Source organism: Varanus komodoensis, unplaced genomic scaffold, assembly GCF_004798865.1.
Source record: "Varanus komodoensis strain SLA01 unplaced genomic scaffold, ASM479886v1 scaffold3, whole genome shotgun sequence".
Lineage (NCBI taxonomy): Eukaryota > Metazoa > Chordata > Lepidosauria > Squamata > Varanidae > Varanus > Varanus komodoensis.
Genome location: NW_025335761.1, coordinates 2,015,570 through 2,036,990, shown reverse-complemented (window position 1 = coordinate 2,036,990; position 21,421 = coordinate 2,015,570). Strand labels below are relative to the sequence as shown.

The window sequence follows — 21,421 nt, the reverse complement described above, 5'->3', positions numbered from 1 at the left end:
CAGTTCAGCTGGACAGTTCTGTATTTCAGCATGTCCCAGCTTAACAGCTCAGTTCTGTTAACTCCCTTGAAAGTAAAAGACTAAGGGAACCACACAGTGGACACTGGTTATGTCATCTGTTGTCCAGCCATGAGACTATATTTTAAAAAATACATGCAAAAACGTGCATCAGAAACATAGACGTATCAGATACGCCAATTAAGTTGTTTCTAAGGACATCTTAGAATAACTTCCCAATTTTCTTTTTTTAACCTTCTGGCTTTTAACATTAGACACTTCCCAGGTTCATTTAGCTAGATTTTAATATTCCACATTCTTATTAAATTTATGAAATTATTATAGTAGTTACATCTTTAACAAATTACCAGTCTGGATTTTATCAGGTATCCTATTCTTGGTATTAGTGATAAATTTCACAAAACTGCTGTTTGGCTTCTGTTCTAGGCTATGTTACACACACAAAGAGGGAATAAAGTCGAAGGACAGTTGGAACACACCTCCCTAAACATTAAACAATACCTGAAACACTAAGAATTGAACTCTGTGTTAATTAGAAAAGTCAGTACTGTGGCAATACCAGATGAGTAACCCCAGTATGTATTATTGCCAATTATAACATTGACTCAATTTTCTCTTTGCTATTTCAAATTTAATCTGCATGTAGCACGTATAGGCACATTTCTATGAAAACATTGTTTCTTCTGAAGTGCTGTTGTATTAATAAAGATCAGCTTCATTAGGATCCGTACATTTATTTTAAAGTTAAAGGAAACTCGTGCTCGTATCCTAACCGGACAGTTATGCTTAAGAAGGCATTATTATCTTTGGAAGGCGCACCATCATTTTTCGTGTATGATTACCATCTTTTCTATTTGACGGGAACAGAGGGAGAGCTTGAGTAACTTGTTCCCCAGAAGGAATTAAGAAAGCAGCAGAAGAAAATCGTTTTGGACTCAGGATAGCACCCCCGGAGTCCAAGCTCCAAAGCTTCTGCGCATCCCTCCTTCCCCTTAGAACTACACAACACTTACACGACTCGCGGGGAATTCTGTGAAGATCAATGCCATCCTGATCCATCTCTTAGCCAAGGCTGGGAGGCTGAGCTGAAAAGTTGGGGTCGAGCAAGAAGCACTCGCGGGGATCTATGCTTTCTCTCTCTGTCTCTCTCTCAATTTCTGTCTCCCCAGAGGAGTTTCATCCACGGAGGCAACCAACTCCTGCTGCAATAGCTTCTTGTCAGGCAGCGAGCATTCTTGTGAGCAGGAGCTGTTACTTCCCGATCGCCCCGCACGTCCCGTTTCGCGATGCTAAGGCTTCCATCCACCGAAGGCAGTTTTTGCCACGGGAGCAGAGCTCGGGGGTCCGGAGTGGGTGCGGGTCGGCAGTCACGGATGACGCGTCCCGCCCCGCGAGCAGAGCGAGACGCGGCTGTTTGCACAGGCGGGCGCACACGCACGCGGGCGCAGCCTTCTGCCTGGCGCACCGGAGATTTGAAACTGATGCTGACCCCGGGGTTGGAGGAACTCCCTGCAGGGCAAGAGAGGCGGAGAAAGGAACTGACTTTAAAAGAGCGCCGCCGCCGAGCTCCCAGCCGGGCTCTCCCTGCTGCTGCTGCTGCTGCTGAGCCCAAAGGCGGCGGGGAAGAGCCAGCCCTCCACGTGACTCCTGCCGGCAGGGAAGGGGAGCAGCGGCAAAGCGAGGTGGGAACTGCTGTTGCCGCTGCCGCTGTTGGACTCCCGCCTTCCTCCTCCGCATGGTCGCCAGCCGCGCGCTTACAGGACGCCCGCCGAGTGCAAGCGTTGTGGACTCCTTGCGCAAGACTTATGTGCCGCGCGGGGAGGGCAGCTTTCAGTTTTTCAGCCTCGACGGACTTTCCCCGGCCAATACCCCCTAAGCTGGAGCGGCGCTGGACGACGCCTTTGCTTGCCCTCGCGTGCGTCACTTCGCCTCGGCGGCCCTGCAGGGCAGACTTTTCGCGGCGAGGTTGTGAGGAGGGCCCGGACCAGGCAGGGCCTTTTTTTCTTACTCTAAAGATACGCGACGAGCGGGGCAGCTTTTATGTGCGCCCAAGAAAACCGATCACCCACCCTGTGCAAGCAATTCCTGTCAGTACTTGACATGTACAATGGAGGAGAGTCCGAGCTCACCCCTGCAGGAGCCCCTTATGATACCAAAATCCTGGAAACAGGCTGGGGTGAGAAGCAGGTGTCCCTCAGTACCACATTAGGTGCACTCAGATCTCTGGGGTGAACTCTGAAGAGAACATCAGCATATTTTTTCCTGATCACTGCCTTATTAAATTACTATTCTTACCTCAGACCATATATTCTGCTCAGAGCTGGCCCTACTGTTAGGCAGAGTGAAGTTATAGGTGCTAGGCAAGCGACGGGTAGAAGTTTCCTCCTGACTAGTCTTCATGAGCACTCCAGGTGTGCCTTTATGCTGGAGAGCAGGTACAGCACAACCTCTTTTGGACTCCCTGAACTAGCCTGTTGCCTCAGGTATGGTGAAGGGTGCCATCCCAACATGAATGCTGACATAAGATTCAACTGCCAGTCCAGTCAGCTTCTGCACTTCGCGTGCAGAGGGACCACCCTCTTGTCCTTTACCTCAGGCAGCAAACTTGAAACAGCCCCAGATCTGGTCCCTCTTCTAGAAGTATTAGTCACCATCCCTTATCGTATTTAACTTCAGCCCTTGCCACAGGCATTTTCTTTCTGGTTTCTGGCATTGAATATATTTGGTCATGTTTGAACAGGCCTAGCACCAGCACTTGGCATACATAGGTGAATGTAAGGGCTCCTGGGGCCCAGCAGGGCTCGCCGCCACTGACAGCTTCCACATTTGGTTGGTGAGCCCCTTAAAAAATTGGTATCCAAACACTAGTTGTAGATGGAAGCGCTTCTAAGCAACTACCACCACTGAGTTTCTTCTTCTGTCTGGCCAGCTTATATGCCATTCTGATGACACCATTTGGATTGGAAATGTTTATAGTAAATACAAGGGTATATATCCATGCACACAACACAACAAGGAGTTTGTGGAAAGGGAATAAACATCACTGTAGTTTGCATCTGAACTGTATTCAGATGAGAGTGCTCTGCTTCTGGATATGAGTGTTTGCAGAGGAGTTAAACTTTAGCTGCCAAAAGCAGCAGGTTAGCACCATTCTAGTTTTGTTACAACCCAGGTCAAGAAGGGTATATATAAAAATACCTTTATATCTTTTGAAACCACCATGGGTGTCTTTGCAGCTCCATAGATCAGCCTTCCCTCAGCTGGGGCCCTCCAGATAAAAGAGGATCACAAATCCCAGAATCCTCAAGTCAACATGACTGGGAGATGAGGGCATTGTAGTTCCTCATATGTGGACCACTAGGTTGGGAAGGGCTGCTCTAAACCTTTAAAAGATAACAGGAATTATATAGCCCAGTATTTTTCATAGCATCTGGTTTAAGAGTTGTGGGATGAGCTCATCAGTTTGATTGCGATTCTGCTAGAAGAGAATTTGGATGGTCAAACTGAACATTACTGTTAGCCAGCCTTCCTCAGTTTGGTTCTGTGCAGAAGAGTTGGACTGAAACTCTCATTATACCAGTTAGCATGTCAGTCTAACACACTGGGAAAGCACCAGGGTGAAGAAGGTTGCTCTAAACACACATTTTAATGAATATTTAGCACTTAGCACCAGTGCTGTATATTTTTTCCAGGAGTGGCCCGAGCTAGAACATGAGCACAGCGAACACAGTTGAACCCTGTGCTTTTTTTTCCAGCCCCATATCCTCACCACAGTTACTATTTTCCCCCAAAGGTACTCTTTCCCCTAATCAATAAACAGCAGGGATGGATGGGTTGAAGGTGGAAGATGACTTGCTGGTGGAAAATCAGTAAGTTTGGTACAGTGTGGGAAATTTCAGTTTTGAAGGGCAGGAAGTGTGATCATCAATTCAGCCTTTCATAGCAGTATTACTAATAATGCTGTGAAGTATGATCTATAAAATGGTGTGTAGCTGTGACACTTCAAAATTACGCATTGTATGTTTAAAAGGAGGCACCTGGAAGGTAGCAGCAGATTTGGCAGGTGCTTTATTCCAGATTAGCACAACAGACATCTCTATTCCACAACCATGCCATTCCACAGAAACTGACAATAAAAACGCATGGATTTGTGACTTCATTTATAGATGTTGCCCTCTATACTGGTCATTCATCGTGTTTATGAAGATTCCACTTTTACCTGCAGTATGAAGCCTGTTAATTTCAAATATTATTTTAAATGTGTAGCTCTTGACAATCCTGACTGTTTGTTGGACTGCAATTAAAGAATTGACTTACAATTAAAGAATAAGACTTATTCACATTACAGCTTGTTTCTAGAAAGAGGGGTTAAGAAAATGAGACATGGGCAATACTGTCAATTTGTACTGACTTAAAGAATAACTTACCTAATTCAAAGTACTTAAAAAGGGACTTCCCTTAAAAAAAGGGAAGAGAAGCCAGGGAAAAGTTTGAGTGAACTTGCAAGGCACAGACATTCAGGTAGTGCAAATCCCATAAGGTACAGTCTAATTGTGCCATCAGCTGATCTGTCAGAAGTTTCCCCTCCCTAGTACAACCCCCAAATCTGCTCTAGCAGGGTGGGGGACTCCCCTTAAAACAAATTTTGGGAATAGAATGGGACTGCAGAATGTAGGGAAAGAGAGGAAAGCTCCTTTGGTCAAGCTCATGCAACACTGATTGTATCCCAGTTTCTTTTTTGCACAACAAAAAGCAAACAACCTATTGCATATTCTTAAAGATCAGTTCTGAATTCCATCCTTCCTCCAAAAAATTTAGGGGTTGCATGTGCAGGTTTTTTAATTCTTACATGAAGTAATCAGTGGAGTTAAAATATACAGGAAAAATGATTTTTAAAAACTGAAGCAGTGAATTGGAAGGTATATCAACATAAACTTTTTTTCAGGGGGCACATACTCTTTGTTTTTTTATCTGATGACTGCTTGGATAGGATGCTTTTTTAAGGCTATAGACCTGCTGCCAGACCCAGTTTAAAATAATGAGTGAAAATGACTCTTCTTCAGTTGAGAATAAAGGATACTGACTTTTCCTAGCCAGTTGTTCTTCTCACCCTCCTATCCCATCACAGCAACTCTGTGAGGTAGATTAGACTAAGACTGAAGGACTTGCTGAAGGATTCCCAGATGGTAAAGTGAGATTTTGAATCCAGCTGTTCCCGCTTGATGTCTGTTTTTCTACTACTCTACATTGCCATTTCCATTTGTACCTATCTCAAAGACCTGGCCTAAGCACAGACCTGGTTTTCTTCACAGTCTTCCCGGCTGTGTAGAGACTTGCTAATTTTTAACTGACGTATACAAGGCTCATCTGCAGATGCCAGAGACTCCCCACCCCAGCTTGGCTGCAGCAACATTAAGTGAGAAAGAGAGAGAAAATAATCCCTTACAGTGATGGCGCCTTTTTGTGTATCCATAAAACTTGGCGAGTGACATCCACAGATAAATATAATAAATTCAGCCAAGTCTACCTTAAACAAAACAGTTTGCAGGGGGGAACTGACCTTGGACATTGAGCACCATGTCCCTGAATGATAGCAGCAGCTGTCATGTGCAGGGAGAATTCCTCTTTAAAGGTCACTAACATACTTTTGCCAGTAGGCTGCGGGAGATGAGGCAGCTACTGGATACCTCCGGCTACTAGCCCAGGAGGAAAAGGAGGTGGGGCTTTGGGCCACATGCTCTGGGTTAAGGAAGCTGAGATTGTGGGTTGATTTTGCCACCAAGTATCATAAGGGTGAAATATAATTAGGAGGAACTCCACAGATAAAAGCTTTGAAGCTTCCTCTTAATATCTCAAAAGCAAATGTCCTTCTAGAAATAGATTATTTGTTAAATTCTGATTTGTAAAATTCTGACTTCTTTAGGGAAATTTAAAAACTTCCTCTACTCCTACCATGGATTTACTTAATCCTCAATCTAGCCTAAGTTTGACTACTCTCTAAACCTGTCCAATGCCATTTTGCAAGAGGTGTTATTAGTAAACACATTGGCACTTCTTCAGAATTGAGCTAGAGCATTATAGAAGCGTTTGTACACAGAATTCGTGAATGCATCTGGTTTCCACTACACGACAACTCACCAGGCCAGCCTTTGGGTTGTCATGCCTTTCCACCACTCCTTTTTGGAAAATGTATTGCTGTGGTTTGCAGACAGAAATATGCCCAAATATGGAAGGGATATAAATGAAGGGGATATTTGCCCCAGTTAAACGGTTAGGAAATAAATTGAGAAATTTGCACACCCGCTATCATTGCTCTGATATGTGGAATTATTATGTCCCCTTTCTGCAGCAGCTGCAGACATAGAGAAGTCTTGAAAAAGTGGAAGACATTAAGAACTGTCTGTTCAAGACTTAAGTGTTAGAGAAAGTACTGCATTGCCAAGGGGGTGACACTGCCTCTCCCCACCATGCTTGCTGCATGCACTTTCACTGCTTTTCTCCCTTGAGCATTGCTTTTCAACTGACAGCTAGGCAACAGTGGACAAATCAGCCTAAAATGTAATCTGTGCAACTTCACAGCTCTCTTGGGCAACTGAAACAGACCAGGAAATCGACAAGGCAAAACTACATACAGCAGGAAGTGTGTCCTTGTGAAGACCCAACAACCAAACTGTATTTTTAAAATCACACAATTTTAAGGGACTGATGCCTGTACCCCAACCCCAGTTGCACATTTTTGAGGCTTAAGAGAAAGAAGACCAGCAAATGAAAAGGGATAGTAATTGGAGTAGGAGAGACAAGATGGGTTCTGCAAGGAAGGACACTGGGATACTGGCTGGTGGACAAGGGGAGAAGGAGCAGAAGAGCAATCCCAACAAGCCTGATAATTTGTTGGGCACACAGTAAAAAGTTCAGCAAACAACCCACTGTGGCTTACTTGTAGGGTGGCTTAGTATGAGGTGCAATTGTATGATGCAGTAAAGAAAGATTGGCTGAAGATAAAACATTCAGTGTTCATGTTAGGGATCCATCTTCCTGGAGATCAGTTCATCCAAAGTGTATTTATTGCACTGTAAGTAGTATTTTTTTTCTTGTCATTTAGGAAATGGTACTTTAAGTGCAATATAATCAGCCATATGAAGGTGAGGAGGAATGAAAAAGTGAGCAAGGAGCACCGAAGTGAAAGAACATAGCTCATTGCTGTGGCTAATATCTAGTCTGATTGACCCATGGTTGTATTGGAGAGACCATCCTCTCAGATAGGCCACCCAGTGCTATGTGGAGGGGAGGGAGTGTGTTCTTTTGTTACTGTGCCATGGCCTACTGAGGCTCATTTGGCCATGGTGTGGAGGAGGGCCTTCCCAGTTGTAGGGACACTGTTATCTCCTCCCTGAGCTCAGACATGTTCTTAGCGCAGAGTATTTCCACAGCTGACTTGAAATACATCTCTTTGTCTAAACATTTCCTTAACTGTTAGCATGGCCAGCTACCCTTGGCTATTTTATATCCACCCAATTGCCTAGGGAGGTTGTAAGCTCTGCCACACTGAAGGCATTCAAGATGCAGCTGAACAACCATCTGAGAGGGATGGTTAAACTTGGAGTTCTGCATTAAGCAAGAGGTTGGTCCCAATGGCCTTACTGGGCCCTTCCAACCCTCCTCTCCATGATTCTATCTATGATATTGTTTTAGTTATTGGTTTCATTGTTTTTTTATAATGGTTTTATCTTGAAAACTGCCCCCATCCCCATGTCAAGCATTATAGAAATCCATTCAATCAAAAGTAAAAAAAAATGACAATCAGTTGCATCTGGAATGAGGCAATCTTGGTGTGATATGGTATTTAGTATGACAGAAAGCACACATAAGCAATATACAGTTTCTTAAGTTAACCATACATTAATTTTTTAAAGAAAGATAAATTGTTTTGTGTTAGCTCTCATTTTATAACCAACCAGAAACCTCAACATTTCCAGGACATTCTTGATTCCTTTGAAATCTACTGAGTAGTTTTTTCTTCAGAAATTTTCTAACACTCCCCCTTCTCACACACCACAACTGTGGGAAGTTTTTTCACATTGCCACCTTTGGCATCCAGGAAGTGGAAAGCAAATAACACCACAAAAGGTCAACTATGTATAAGATATCATGAAATCCATGATGGTATGTGAGATGGATTCACTATCACCTGCTTTGTCCTAGACTAAGAATGAAGAAATTCTGCTTTTACTGGAAGGACTTCTAGCATTACTCAGTTTTACGCTATACCTTTTTTTCACAATTCTTCTGGATATTTGGATCATGGGCCATTTGGATCATGAGTCAGGCCTGCTTTACTGAATCATTGCACACCAACCAGTCATTTTTAGGTACTATACAACCTGTTTCCAAAAAAGATGTATCTGTTAATTTTACCAAAAATTAAAAAATGAACACTTCCCATCAAAGATGGCAGGAGAAGCTAAGAGCTTGTCGCCATGGGTTGATATTAACGTACAACTGAGCTACATCTCTTTTCTCTCCTGGAAAGCTGCATTGATCCATGTGCCAGTGCTAGGCCTTTTCCTAACTCACTGTGTGGTTTGTGATTCAGTGCAAGGGAACTGGCGCAGTGACACTGACAGGATGTCATTCTTGTACTCCTGATCTTCAGTTACTAATTGTAATAGCCTCCCTTATGGAATAGTTGCAAGGCTTTCAATTCTAATCATGTATGTGCTGTGCTTGTACACTCAAAAGTACTACATAGTTTCTAAAATATATGTTCTTGCATGTTTTGCATCTTGAGCTGGATCTGACTTACATGAGACATCCATGGTGCCTCTAATGTCAGTGGGGCTAGCCATGGTGTCATCTCCCACAACCGTTAAAGTTCAGACTGAAATCTGGAGTGGATGCACTGCCCCACTGAAAATGTTGACTCCTACTCTTTATCCTTCTTGTAAAGGTGACACTTCCTGGTAGGGTCTACCAGGTTGGTGATAGTGTTGGTGAGGCAGGCTCGGTATCACTGTACACAGTGCTAAATGCTACCAGTTTAAACAGCTGCCAATCTTGTTTGAAGGGCATCAGGTTAGGGACAGCCAGCTTAGTTACAGGCAGTAAGAGGTTTGCATTCAAATATGCTGGTATTCTTGGCCCAAACACCAATGGAAAGAGGCACTCAAGAGTTTCTTCAAGCAGGAATTTAACCGTCAGGCTGAAAGTGGTTTCCCACCCACGGACTATTGCAAAACTCTCCTGAACTAAGAAAATGGACAGGACTGCAGGTGGCGGAATCACATGAGAGAATGTTTCTCCATACCTAAAATAGATCATCGGCCAAGACACCTAGAAGTCAATGAAAGGGATCTAGCAAGACTTCTCCCTGATATGCCAATCGGAAGGAACAGGGGAAAATCCTGCATGCAAAAACAGAAGGATGAAGTGGATCCCCGTTGGAGCCACCTGCCCTGGTTTCCTTGGACAATGAGTCTGGAATTGCTCATCAGAGAGAGACAGAGGACTTCAGTATATTGAAACCTAGAATTGACATCTGGCCTGGAAGCTGTGGATAAGCATCATGTACAGCAAGGCTGGGAAGCCATGCCCGTAGGACCAGACAAGCCTGGCTACAGAGAGTCAGAGAAGGCGTGCCACTGGAAGGAGAGGTACTTCAAACAAAGAGTGTTAAACACTGTGTTGATTTAAAGCTTGGAAGAAGGAAAGGGAGGTGTAACTCTTTTCCATGAGTAAGAATCTCTAAGGTGGGTGGACCACAGTGTGGTAGCTGGAGGCAAAGACTTACAAATAAAGACTGGCTGTGCTTAGAGTCTGGTGCATATGGAGGGTATGGAAGAGGGCAGGCTCAGTGGACCCTTTTCTGAAGAGGGCTGCACACGGTGTTTAGTTATGGTTGCATGTATGCCCCACTTTTTTCCTTCTTGCAAGGAGCCCTAGGCGGTCCACATGATCCTTCTTTCCAGTTCATCCTCACAACAACAACCCCATGAAGTAGTTTGTTCTGAGACTGAGTGACTGGGCTGAAGTCACCCAGTGAACTTCCCGGGCAAGTAGTCCCCAGTTGAACACTCTAACCACTATACTACAGGGGCATGATGAAGTTGCTACTCAAGAAATAAAGAAACATAGAGCGAGTCAGAAGGGGCCTCCCAGGCCATCTAGTCTCACCCCCCCCCCCAGCTCCAGCTGGCTCTGCTCAAGACATGCCTGCCATGTGCATGTCTAGCCTGTCTTTGAACACCCTCACCAATGGGGCCTCAACCACCTCCCGTGGAAGCCCATTCCATACCCTTGGAGTCCTAACTGTTAGGAAGTGCTTCCTGGCATCTTAATGGTTTCATCTTTCATTTTATTCAGTTTGTTTGATTCATTCATCTTTTATGTTTGCAATGATATTTAAAGTGATCATTGTCTAAAGAAATTTGTTAGTTGAAAATTGCCTTATAAAAGACCTTTCCTGCAAGTAAGTAAATAAATAAAGCACATGTTTAGAATGTGGATTCTTTTTAACAAAATGTAATCCTCAAGTACTGCAAATCAGTACTGTGCTTTGGTTTATTTTTAATTCTCATTATTCAATTCACTGTAACTTTTATGGTTCACTGTGTAAATATGGATTTAGATAACTTTGAAAAATGCACATTATTTACTTTATTAGAGCCTCAGTACAGTATGAGATGTTCTTGATTGGTGGTAAATTGAAGCATAGCCTTTCTGCTTTTTGTTCCTTCACATGTGAGCGAATACAAAATCAGGACCTCTGTTTCCAAAAGTAAATCAGTTATTCAGCCTGAATCCCTGCCTGATGGAGGTGAACAGCAGTGGCAATAAGAGATGCCAATCTTTCAGGGCGGACTTTTCACCTCATTTTAAAATGTTAAGAATAACCTTTACAATCCCTTTGTGTTGAAATGCTATAAACAAGCATATAAAATATCCCACATAATAGAACAGCTGGGAATATCTTTTATGGGGAAATTATGCCTAGATCCTAATTTCCATGAATGTAATTCTGCTTGCAGAGAAGGGGGTTCCCACCAGCTTCCTCCTTGCTGAATCCCTGAAAATCCTGATCACTGGGGGAACCCTGTCAAATAGCAGAGGGTGCTAAAGCACGTAAGGGGAATTAACAGCAATTGGCTGCAAGTCTGCCCTGTTAATGGGACAATGCTGTGGAGTTGATGCCCCGTCTGGCTGAGTGGCTTAATCTCAGGCATAGGCAGGGGGCAGAGTAATCTTGAGGTGACTCTTGCCCCAGAGAAGGGAGGAGCTGGGATGCTTCCAGCAACTGCACCAAACTGGGGCAGCTGCTAGCCATGCTTTCTGCCAAGGCACTTGTTTGCCAAACTTTATTTTACATTATACCAAATCTGTAATTTGACCGTTCAAACATATAAGCAAATTATTGTTTAGAGCTGTTTGCATGCACTAATTTTCCATCTGTTCAACATTCCCATTTTTATGCTGCAGAAAAATCTGTAGGCAAAGTAATGGCTATAACTATTGTCTGTCAGTTCAGAAACTAGAGAGAGCACCAACAAAGGTTTGCAGATCTACTTCAAACTATCTTTTCTGATTTGGTTGGTTGACTGATTGCAAGTTACGGTTTGGCATTCAGACCCCACACCAAAACATTCCTTAACCATGGCTTGGCATGATGTCTGATGTCTTATATTCACATAACCGTAGGCCATTTCAGGGTAGCCCATTCGCAAATCATGTTGCTGCAAGTTTTCTATCCCTGCTATGCAAGATCCAAGCAATCTTCCAGGCCTTGCATGCTGTCTGATGATTATAAATGTGGATCATTCATAATATTCATCTTTATCTAGGTGTTCTCAAATTGTTTTGCTTAAACACCCTAATCCCACCTGCACTGTTGCTTTCATTGTGCTGTAGGCATGGAGGGAAATTCATTCATTCATTCATTCATTCATTCATTCATTTATTCACAGCTTTTATAACCCATCTACCACTGATGTCTTGGGATAGCCTACAACAAAAGCAACAAATAAAATGAAATAAATAAGCAATAAAGCAAAACACAGCATCTGACATCTCAACATGATAAAACCCAGATTAAAACCAATCAGACATTAAAATAATAGGAAAATAAAAAGGCTTTTGCCTGATGTCAAAAAGAATAAAGCATCAGCGCCAGGCAAACCTCTCTGGGGAGTGTATTCCATAGACAGGGTGCAACCTCTGAGAAGGCCCTCCTCTGGGTAGCCACCCTCCTGATTTCCTTCAAGGAGGGCTCCTGGAGCAGGACCTCTGCCTCAGAGGGCACACGAGAGGAGAGGAGAGCCTCCTAAGGGACCCAGAATACTGATTATTCATGGCAGAAGCAACATGGAACAGACTTACCTTTTCAGAAAGTTATCTTCTATTCCTGCAGCACAATGAGAATAGTATGAAGGGTAGTTGCTCCAGCATGTGCCCCTTCCTCAAGTGCTTATACAATACCATTTGAAAACATATAATAGGGCTGGGATGTTATGGGTGATCCACATATCTAATCTCAGGTACTTACACCAGGGATGGTCAATTTGTGACCCTCCAGATGTTTTGGCCATCAGCTCGCATCATCCCTCACCATTGCCAACATCTTTAGTTTGACTTAGTTTGAAGCCAAACCTCTTTCAGCAAACAAGGCAAAAGTTCCAGATGGGCTTTGCATAACACGGTATCTTACTAGCCTCAGTTAGTTGCTTGGGTTAAAGCATCATGAAAGAAAGCTGTCACAAAACTGACACTGTTTAGTATGACTTGTTATGAAATTGAATGAGCTATCAAATCCCTCATTCACAATAATCTTTCCACAGAGTAGCCTCCCCCTCAGCATTTCCCCTGCTTTTATTTCTGACACCCAAGGCTTTGGTCTCATATCCCTGTACCCACTTCTCTTCCTTAGAAGCCTGCATTCCCATGATTTTAGAGGGTCCAACTTAGCTGTCCTCAGAAAGATTAGATGCTAAGTGTATTTCCTCCTCCTCCTCCTCCTCTCTCTCTGATTCTCTCTGATTACCTGCTACCACACCTTTAGAAGGTAGAAGGTGCACCCCCAGGCTTCAAAGCTGCTTCTTCAAGGGGAGTGCAACCCCATCTAGAAGGGGTTGGACCCCCTTCATCTGGTCAGGACCACCACCCACTAAACAGCATCTCAGTCCGGTCAGGATTGAGCTTCAGTTCATTAGTCCTCATCCAGTCAGCCAGGCTCTGGTTCAGCATATTCACAGTCTCATCCGCTGAAGATGAAAAGGAGCCACAAAGCTATGTGCCATCAACATATTGATAACTCACTCCAAACTCTGGATGACCTCACTCAGTGGTTTTATATAAATATTAAACAACATGAGGGACAAGAATGACCCCTGGGAAACCCCATACTAAAGAATTCAAGGGGCAGAGCTTGTATCCCCCAAGTTCCACCCTCTGGTGCCTACCATCCAAGTAGGAGTGGAACCACTGCAATGCAGTGCCCCTCACTCCCAACTCTGACAGTTGCTCCAGAAGGAAACCATGGTCAATGATATTGAAAACCAAAAGGGTTGTATTCCCCCTGTATCTCTTCTGGCTAAGGTCTTCATACAGAGTAATGAAGGCTGTTTCCATGCCAAAATCAGGCCTGAACCCTGGCTGATTATTCCAGATAATCAGTCTCATCCAAGAGTCCCTGGAACTGATTTTCCCACCATCTGCTCAAGAACCCTGCCCAGGAAGAGGATATTTGCCACTGGCCTAAAACTACTGAGTTCTTCTAGGTCCTGAGAGGGTTTATTAGGAGAGGTCTCACCACTGCTTGTTTCAGGTGGCCAGGGACCATCCTTGCCATAAAGAAGAATTAATCACCTCCCTGGCCCACCTGGCAGTTCCTTCCCACCTGGCTTTTATTAGCCAGAAAAGGCACGGATCCTGTATGGACATAATTGCACAAACCTCTCCAAGCGTCTTGTTAACATCCTCAAGCAGTACTAACTGGAACTTATACAAAACAACTAGTCCAAACTGTTTCCAGGATATCTCACTTGATTCAACTGCTATACACTGGAACCTGGTGAATACAAGAGATTTGTTTGTATAGAAAAAAATGTGTTTACTTTGCAGTAGTACCTACAGCAGTTTTTTTCCCCCAGATCAACACAGCTTATATTCATCTGTATCCTCATAACTACGCTGAAAGGTAAGTAATAGTCTATATTACTATCCTCCAATGTTGCTCATAGATCAAAATACCATTGTATAACTTTGTTTTGAAATACAAAAAGAGAATGGATTCTTAGAGGTGCCATCTTTTAAATTTGAACTTATTGTTCAGTTTGGGTGCCTCCCTTCTGGTTTTTGTTTGTTTGAATACATTGGTTGCTATGTGCACATTCACACATAAGCCTCCAAGATAGTGATCTCTGTACATGAAACCTATATTTTGAAGAGTTCCTAAAAGGTAAAAATAGTGATGCAGGTACAGCAATGAGAAATAATTTATGATATCACAAAAGCAAACATTTCTCTGTGTGAGGCACAGGTATCCGTACTTAAGAGAGTGCTAAAAGTGAATGGTGATTTTGGGTAGAGTTTAAAAAAATACCCATACCAGAATTAGAATGGGAAGCACAGTGACTCAAGATGTCTGAGTCATAATTTCATAATCTCTCCTTGGTTCCAGGGAAAATGTTGTTGATGATAGACTAGCTGCTCTGGCTGGTAGCCATGGCAGGTGAAAACCTTCCATTCTGCATTGTCTCCAATTTTACATAAATATTACTGCATTGCTATCTCCAAAAGATTATTTGTTCCTATTATAAAATTTAAGGTAGGAGTGTGTGAGAGATGCAAGCTAATTCCAAAACCAAGAGTCCTGTGGGTAGTTTTGCTTATGCCAGGCACATCCTGAAAGACATGATGAACATGACTTCCTTATGAAGCAATTTGCAAAATGATATCGCTCCCTTTCCCACTTAGGAATAAAGTACTGTTCTTTTCACCTGAAACAGCAACAAATGTTCAGTCACCTGCACAGCTTAACATCTCACCTTCCACAGCATTTCTAATTTCTGAATCCCTAAAGGTCCTCATGCGCTAATCATTTACAGCCCACCCCATCCAATGAGTGGAATTTCTTCCCCATCTATCTATTCCTCAAAGTCTCATGATTTAATTATGTATTACTTTTAATAACTCCGACTATGCAAGCCCCCCTTTTGTACAACTTGTTCCTACAAATCCCTAGCATTCCTTGATGTCCGCGATAGTTATTGCCTGTGCAGACGTCTTCCCAAAAACTCCAAACCTGAAGCAATAGTTCCAGACTTCATATTAAAAAAAACCACAGCACAATCACAACAAGGTACTCCTTTTGGCACCCCGCGTGCTGGCCTCCTGACACCCCTTCACTGTGAGAGTATGGATGGAACGGTGGTATGGGCTGATGAAACATGAAAAACAGAAATGAGGTGTGCATTTCACATCTACCCCATCCAAGAAGCAATTCATGCAGATGTGCCACTTAGCTGGAAATTTAGATATGACATGCACAAAGGTCGTTGGAACAGCTATTAAGGTTTTATTGATTTACTGGCATAATAAATATTTTATGCCCATTTTTTTTCTATCTTCTCTGCTTACATAGTTTTAGTGAGCTTCAGGGGGCTATTTGTACACAAAGGCTCAAGGAGTACATCAGTGCCCATATATATACACTGTATATATATTTTTTCCAGAGGATGCACAAAAATATTATAAAAATATTCCTTTGTGGTCTCACATTTATGTGTATGCATGTACGTATAAGCAGTTAAAACAGTATTGCTTGGAGATCAAATAATTTTTCATAATGAAATGCCCTAAGAGATGTTAGCAAATGATGGAAAATTGCTTTATGCTGTGTTCTTCTCAGTGGTGCCTTATATAGAAAAGGAGTAAGGACCAAGTGGCACTAATCTGGTGATCTTTATAGCCACATATGGGCTATCCCTGGCCCATGGGCAGCATATAGTCCTTAGAGGCTTTCAGTACAGTCTGCACAGGTGCCCAAACCACTGCCAGCTAGCCCCAGCCCATTGCCATCAAGTTTTGACAGCAGCTCCACTGAATTCTCCTGAAAATCATGCTGCCCCTAGGCTACCATTCAGCTGTTGGGTGAGCTAAGGAGAATGCAATTAATGCAAGTAGAGCTGAGGACAGCATGCAAGAATGCCCCTTCCATCCTCCCCATGTAAATTGCACTTTCCCCCATCTCAAAGAAGTGTGATTACATAGAGAAGACAAAATGCAGGGAGGGGAGTTAATTCTTTTCTTCCATGAAGGTGTGTGGGAGCAGATTTGCTGAATTTTCCTACTAGATGTGTCCATTTCTGGGCTTAGAAGAAGGCATTAAAAAGTTTGTGGCAAGCGTTCAATAGCATTTGAACTGCAATCTGTCATAGAAATTGCTTTGCAAATGTATATATACCTCAGCTTGAACAGAATTTATGCCTCCTAGTTTTCAGAGTTTGAAACTAGCTTCTAATCTCCAACCTAAATATCCATTTCTTTATGTATCCAGAAATTCAGTTGGTTTCTTAAAGGAATTATAGTTCTGCAGTGCCAATCTGGCATCTAAACATTCACCCTGTATTGATTAAATGCAAAAAGAGTGGGGGAATGCCCTTGGAAATATTTCAAGCATTTTCTCTTTTGCGGGGTGGGGGACATTTTTTGCAGACAACAGGTTGACTGAACTCATATTTCAGCTTTGAGAATAGCTGTCTGATTGCTGTATGAATCTATGTATATTGTTAATTGAGTTGCCGCCCACCTTTCTTGAACACCTGAATGCAAACATGTTATCCGAGTGGAAGGGGGATGTGAGCAGCCCACTTGCACTGGCGACTGGGGCTGTCAATTGGTAAAGCTGGCTGAGGGGTGTGTGCACGCACTTGTGTGTGTGGCATTGGGAGACTGCAGAGTGGACCAAGAGACCAGATTGGATATTTTGGAACTGGTTGAGCCATCTTGTGGGTTGCAGTGTAGACTGGTGGAGTCTTTCATTTGTGGATTATCTTTTCTCCCCTCCCAGATACTTGTAGCTTTTCCACCTCTTTGAATCTTCCTGTATTTTGTATGTTGCTATATATTCATTGTATGCAGAAGCTGGTTTAGTTTGACTTTTACCTAGACATGGGGTTCCCTCTGTTCATTTATATTTGCAAGTTTTAAATGTATTCCAAAGTTTGTGTTATGTCAGTCAGTTTAAATAAATGTGTGAAGCGAATCTTGATGTGAAACTGGAAGCATCACATCAACTGGAGTTTCATTCATTACTATCACCAAAAGTGATAATAGTTCCAAGTGGCCTAGACGGAACAATTATCAGGTCGATCCACAGTTGGCTACAGAAACGAACTCAGAGAAGGCTTCTCAATGGCACCTTCTCAGACTGGGGAAATGTAACAGGTGGGGTACTGCAGGACTCTGTCCTGGGCTCAGTGCTCTTCAACACTTTTTATCAATGACTTCCATAAAGAGGTGCAAGGAATGCTGATCAGATATGCAGATGAAAGAAAACTAGGTGGAAGTTGAATGAAAGAAACAAAATTCAAAGTGATCTTGATAGGATGGAGAGAGGGGCTGAAAGCAATAGAATGAAATTCAATAGGGACAAAGGCCAAGTTCTACACCTAGGAAAAGGGAACCAAATGCACAGTTATAACATGGGTAATGCTAGGCTCAATGATATGACAAGCAAGAAAGATCTTGGAATTATTGTAGATCATAAGCTGAATATGAGTCAGCAATGTTATGTGGCTGTAAAAAGCCAAATGCCATACTGGGCTGCATTAACAGACATATAGCTTCCAAATCACATGAGGTCCTGGTTCTCTTCTATTTGGCATTACTTAGGCCCCATCTGGAGTACTGTGTCCAGTTCTGGGCTCCACACTTTAAGGACAAAGACAAGCTGGAAAGGGCTCAGAGGAGGACAACAAGGATGATCCACGTACTGGAGACAAAGCCCTATGAGGAGAGATTGACAGAACTGGGCATGTTTAGCCTTGAGAAGAGAAGAGTAAGGGAAGATATGATAGCACTCTTCAAATTCTTGAAAGGCTGTCACACTGAGCACCAGGAATTCTTCTCAGTTATACAGGACATAGAATAATGGGCTTAATTTACAGGAAGCCAGATTCTGGCTGAACATCAAGAAACCTTAACCCTTGGCCTTAAAAACCCTTCTCTGAGGTTATTTTTCTGACCTTGGAGAAGCAGCTGATGTAGTTCTGTTCTGCTGGCTGAGAAGAGAGGAGGGTGGTTTGGTCACTGATCCTGACTACATAACTGGACTGATTTTCCAACCTTGTAGCTGAGAATCTAGAAAATCAAAAAAACCTATGGCTGTCTAGATGTACACAGAATTGCACTATCCATTTCTCCACCATTATCAGAAGAAAGGCTTTGGCAATTATTGCAACACATGTTCCTAATTTGTATCTACCGGGGTGGCAGACTTGCTCACCAGAAGAGCCACATGCGGTAAATGTCAGATGTCTAAGAGCTGCAAAACATGAACAAATATGTATTTACTTATATTATGACCAAACAGACACTGCTACAGTTATCAGGTTACTGACTGCTAGCAGAGGCCTCGTGAGCCTCCATCTTGGCTGTGAGTCATTGAAACTGAGCTGTTTGAGGCTCAGAGGAGTAATGGATGATTGGTTATCACAGCAGAAGATTTGCACATTTTTCTCTGGAGGGCTTTTGTGCTGAGCCTTGACTGGTTGATGCTCAGATTTGGAGACACATGATTGAAGCACAAGAATCGGTTATCACAGCAGGAGATTCGCACCTCATTCCCTGCTTTTGTTTGCGCCTGCTTGGCTACTCAGAAGAGAAATTACATCAGGCTTTTATGGCCCTTCCGCAATCCTCAAAATAAACTCAAAGAACTGCATGCAGCTCGCAAACCTTGGTATATACCCTGGTATATGCAATAACATCGCGCCACATTTTTTTAAAAAATATGATATTTCTGCTTGCTTTTATCTGATTTCCATGAGTTGTATTTGGAGAAAAGGCCTACAGTTCCCAGCATTACTCAGCCAACATGCTTCATGTACCAAGAGTTCAGTGTTAAAGCTTTTGCAGTGTTACAAATTCCAATTTTTAGCTATTGCCCAGTGAAGCGCTTTTCATTTTCCTAAATTAGAAAATGCATGTGAAATAACAAAACATGAACTTAAAAAAAGACTAGTTATACGTTGCTTAAGCTTCAAAATAAAGCAAGCCCTTTACAGTGAAATATATGCTCAAATTTATTCATCATTGCCAGCTCTTGGAGATTTAAGTAACAGGAAGCTTCTGGCTGTTTGCATTGCTTTAAACACAAGAGGGCGATACAAAGCTAATCCTTCTCAATAGAAAAGGCTTCCACTTTGATCTTAAAACACCTTCAAAAGCAAAAATTGCAGAAAAACATCCAGCATGGTAGAACATGGACCCTTTCCCTGATTCAGTTACAACTGAGGGAGAACCCACATAATACAGTTCACAGGGTTTCTTTAATTTCTGGCACATTTAGCTGAAACAGCTTCTCTTGTAATGTCCAATGGACTGAGCAATAAACTTGAAGGCTTGAATTGATTCTCCTCATTATGAAAGAAGATTTCTTGGCCAGCGGCTTCTCTTGAAAAGAGAGAAGTCCATACCCCTAAAATCAGTATGAAGATACATACAGGCTCACATCCAGTCCAGAATGAATGCTGAATCCAGATGGATACCACTGGAACTATGTAGACAAAGTGTTCATACTGACAGAAAGGAAGCAATAGAAACTTTATTTTAATTTTTGTATGTGGAATTAATTTCTTCTAGCAAATGCATACATCTTGGCCATGATCCAGCAAAAACAAGTTGTTATTGCATCTGTTTGAAAGCAGTGGGAAGGGCCTGAGTCATTCAGGAATAATTTAATTTCTATGCATTAGTTTTAGGCATAATCTGCTTTTGTGGAATGTACTTATGGCCAATGTGTGGCACAGATGTCCTAGGCAGCAAGAATTGGTGAGACTTGTGGGGCAATTCTGTGCTAGCATCTTATCCTAATATTGCAACCTCTGATTCAGAGGTGAGGCACACAATAGGCATACTTCAGTCTGTTGCCCTGACACATTTTCTCCCTGAATATTCATGCTTCACCACATTACTTTTATGACTCTTTGGGTTGCTTTTTGTTATTTTTGCTGCTTGCATTGCACACTACAAAAACGTGCATTTGTGTGGTTTTCTTAGTGGTGGGGTTGGCTTTCAAGCTGTAGGGACTATTTTGCAACATTCCCTCCCCTCTTTCCACCCTTCCATGGTAGAATATACATTTTCTTTCTCTTTCTCTCCTTTTGCTCCTTGCTCTTCTCTCCCACTGATTTTCAAGTGATTTCCTGGTTTCCTGATAGGAAATCCTCCTCCTCCTCGTGGTGGCTATTTGGGTGCAGCTATGAATAGCCATACCCTTTATTTTTAAATCTCTATTTCTGCACTGCAGGAAAGATGCATGTACAGATAGAAGACTGAAAAAGAAGGGGAGAAAGCAAATTGAAATGACAGCAAACAATTACCCCCTCCTATGTCTTCTGACATGGAGTCTCTATGCTGTGGCTTGCAGCACATGCTCTTGTTTAAAACAGAAAGGATCCAATGTACATCACTGTTAAAAAGCCTTCTACTTTTCTTGCAATTGGAAGACTACAGCATCATGGACGACACTCATTCATGTTTGAAGCACACTGTGCTGTGTTCATTGCTATGTGTCCCCATTGCATTTTGAAAAAATTCTGCCATAGCAGTGCCTTACAAACTAAGTGGACTCTAGCATAGATTTTCCCCTGGGTGAGGATAGCAGGGCTGATGCAGCTTGTTTTTGCCCACTGGCAGGCTGATGCACCTGCCAGCCTCTCCAGTACTGTACTGCTAATGTCCCTGTGATTCAATAGGTAGTGCCATACCAAGAAAAATACCATATCAAGGTAAATCATTCTCTCTCTCTCTCTTACATTGTGTATTGTACTGGAGTGTGCACTAGATTGCCATTCTTTCCTATTTTGGAAATTGTGGCACAATTGTCGAAAAGGTTGATTACCACTGGTTTATTGCACAATCAAAAGTAGCTGGTAACAGTAGATCTGGGAGACTTATTTTTATTCTTTTTGGCTGAAGCCTGGTAAAAATGTTGTAAATAAGGGATAAATAAAGAAATATTTCCTATATCTGCATGGTATATTTAAGTTCAAGTAGCAGTAGGTAGGAATTCTGAGCCTGTCACTTCTAAGCCCATAGTGGCCAGACTTCAAGCTTTCAGGATTGATTTTTTTTTTCTTGGATCTTGTTTTCCACCTGCCAGAACCCATGAATTTCTCCTCCATGTCTG

At 42.6% G+C, this 21,421-nt stretch overlaps 1 protein-coding gene across 1 annotated transcript in view; it reads right to left on the bottom strand.

The window, feature by feature from the left end:
* ANO1 (anoctamin 1) overlaps window positions 1-1,502 on the bottom strand; it is a 155,601-nt gene extending 154,099 nt beyond the window's left edge. The window contains exon 1 of the mRNA XM_044436660.1: window positions 1,032-1,502. Within this exon, the coding sequence (XP_044292595.1) occupies window positions 1,032-1,077 (46 nt within the window). The 5' untranslated portion in view covers window positions 1,078-1,502. The remainder of the gene's footprint in view (window positions 1-1,031) is intronic.
* Between the last annotated feature and the right edge of the window lie 19,919 nt (window positions 1,503-21,421).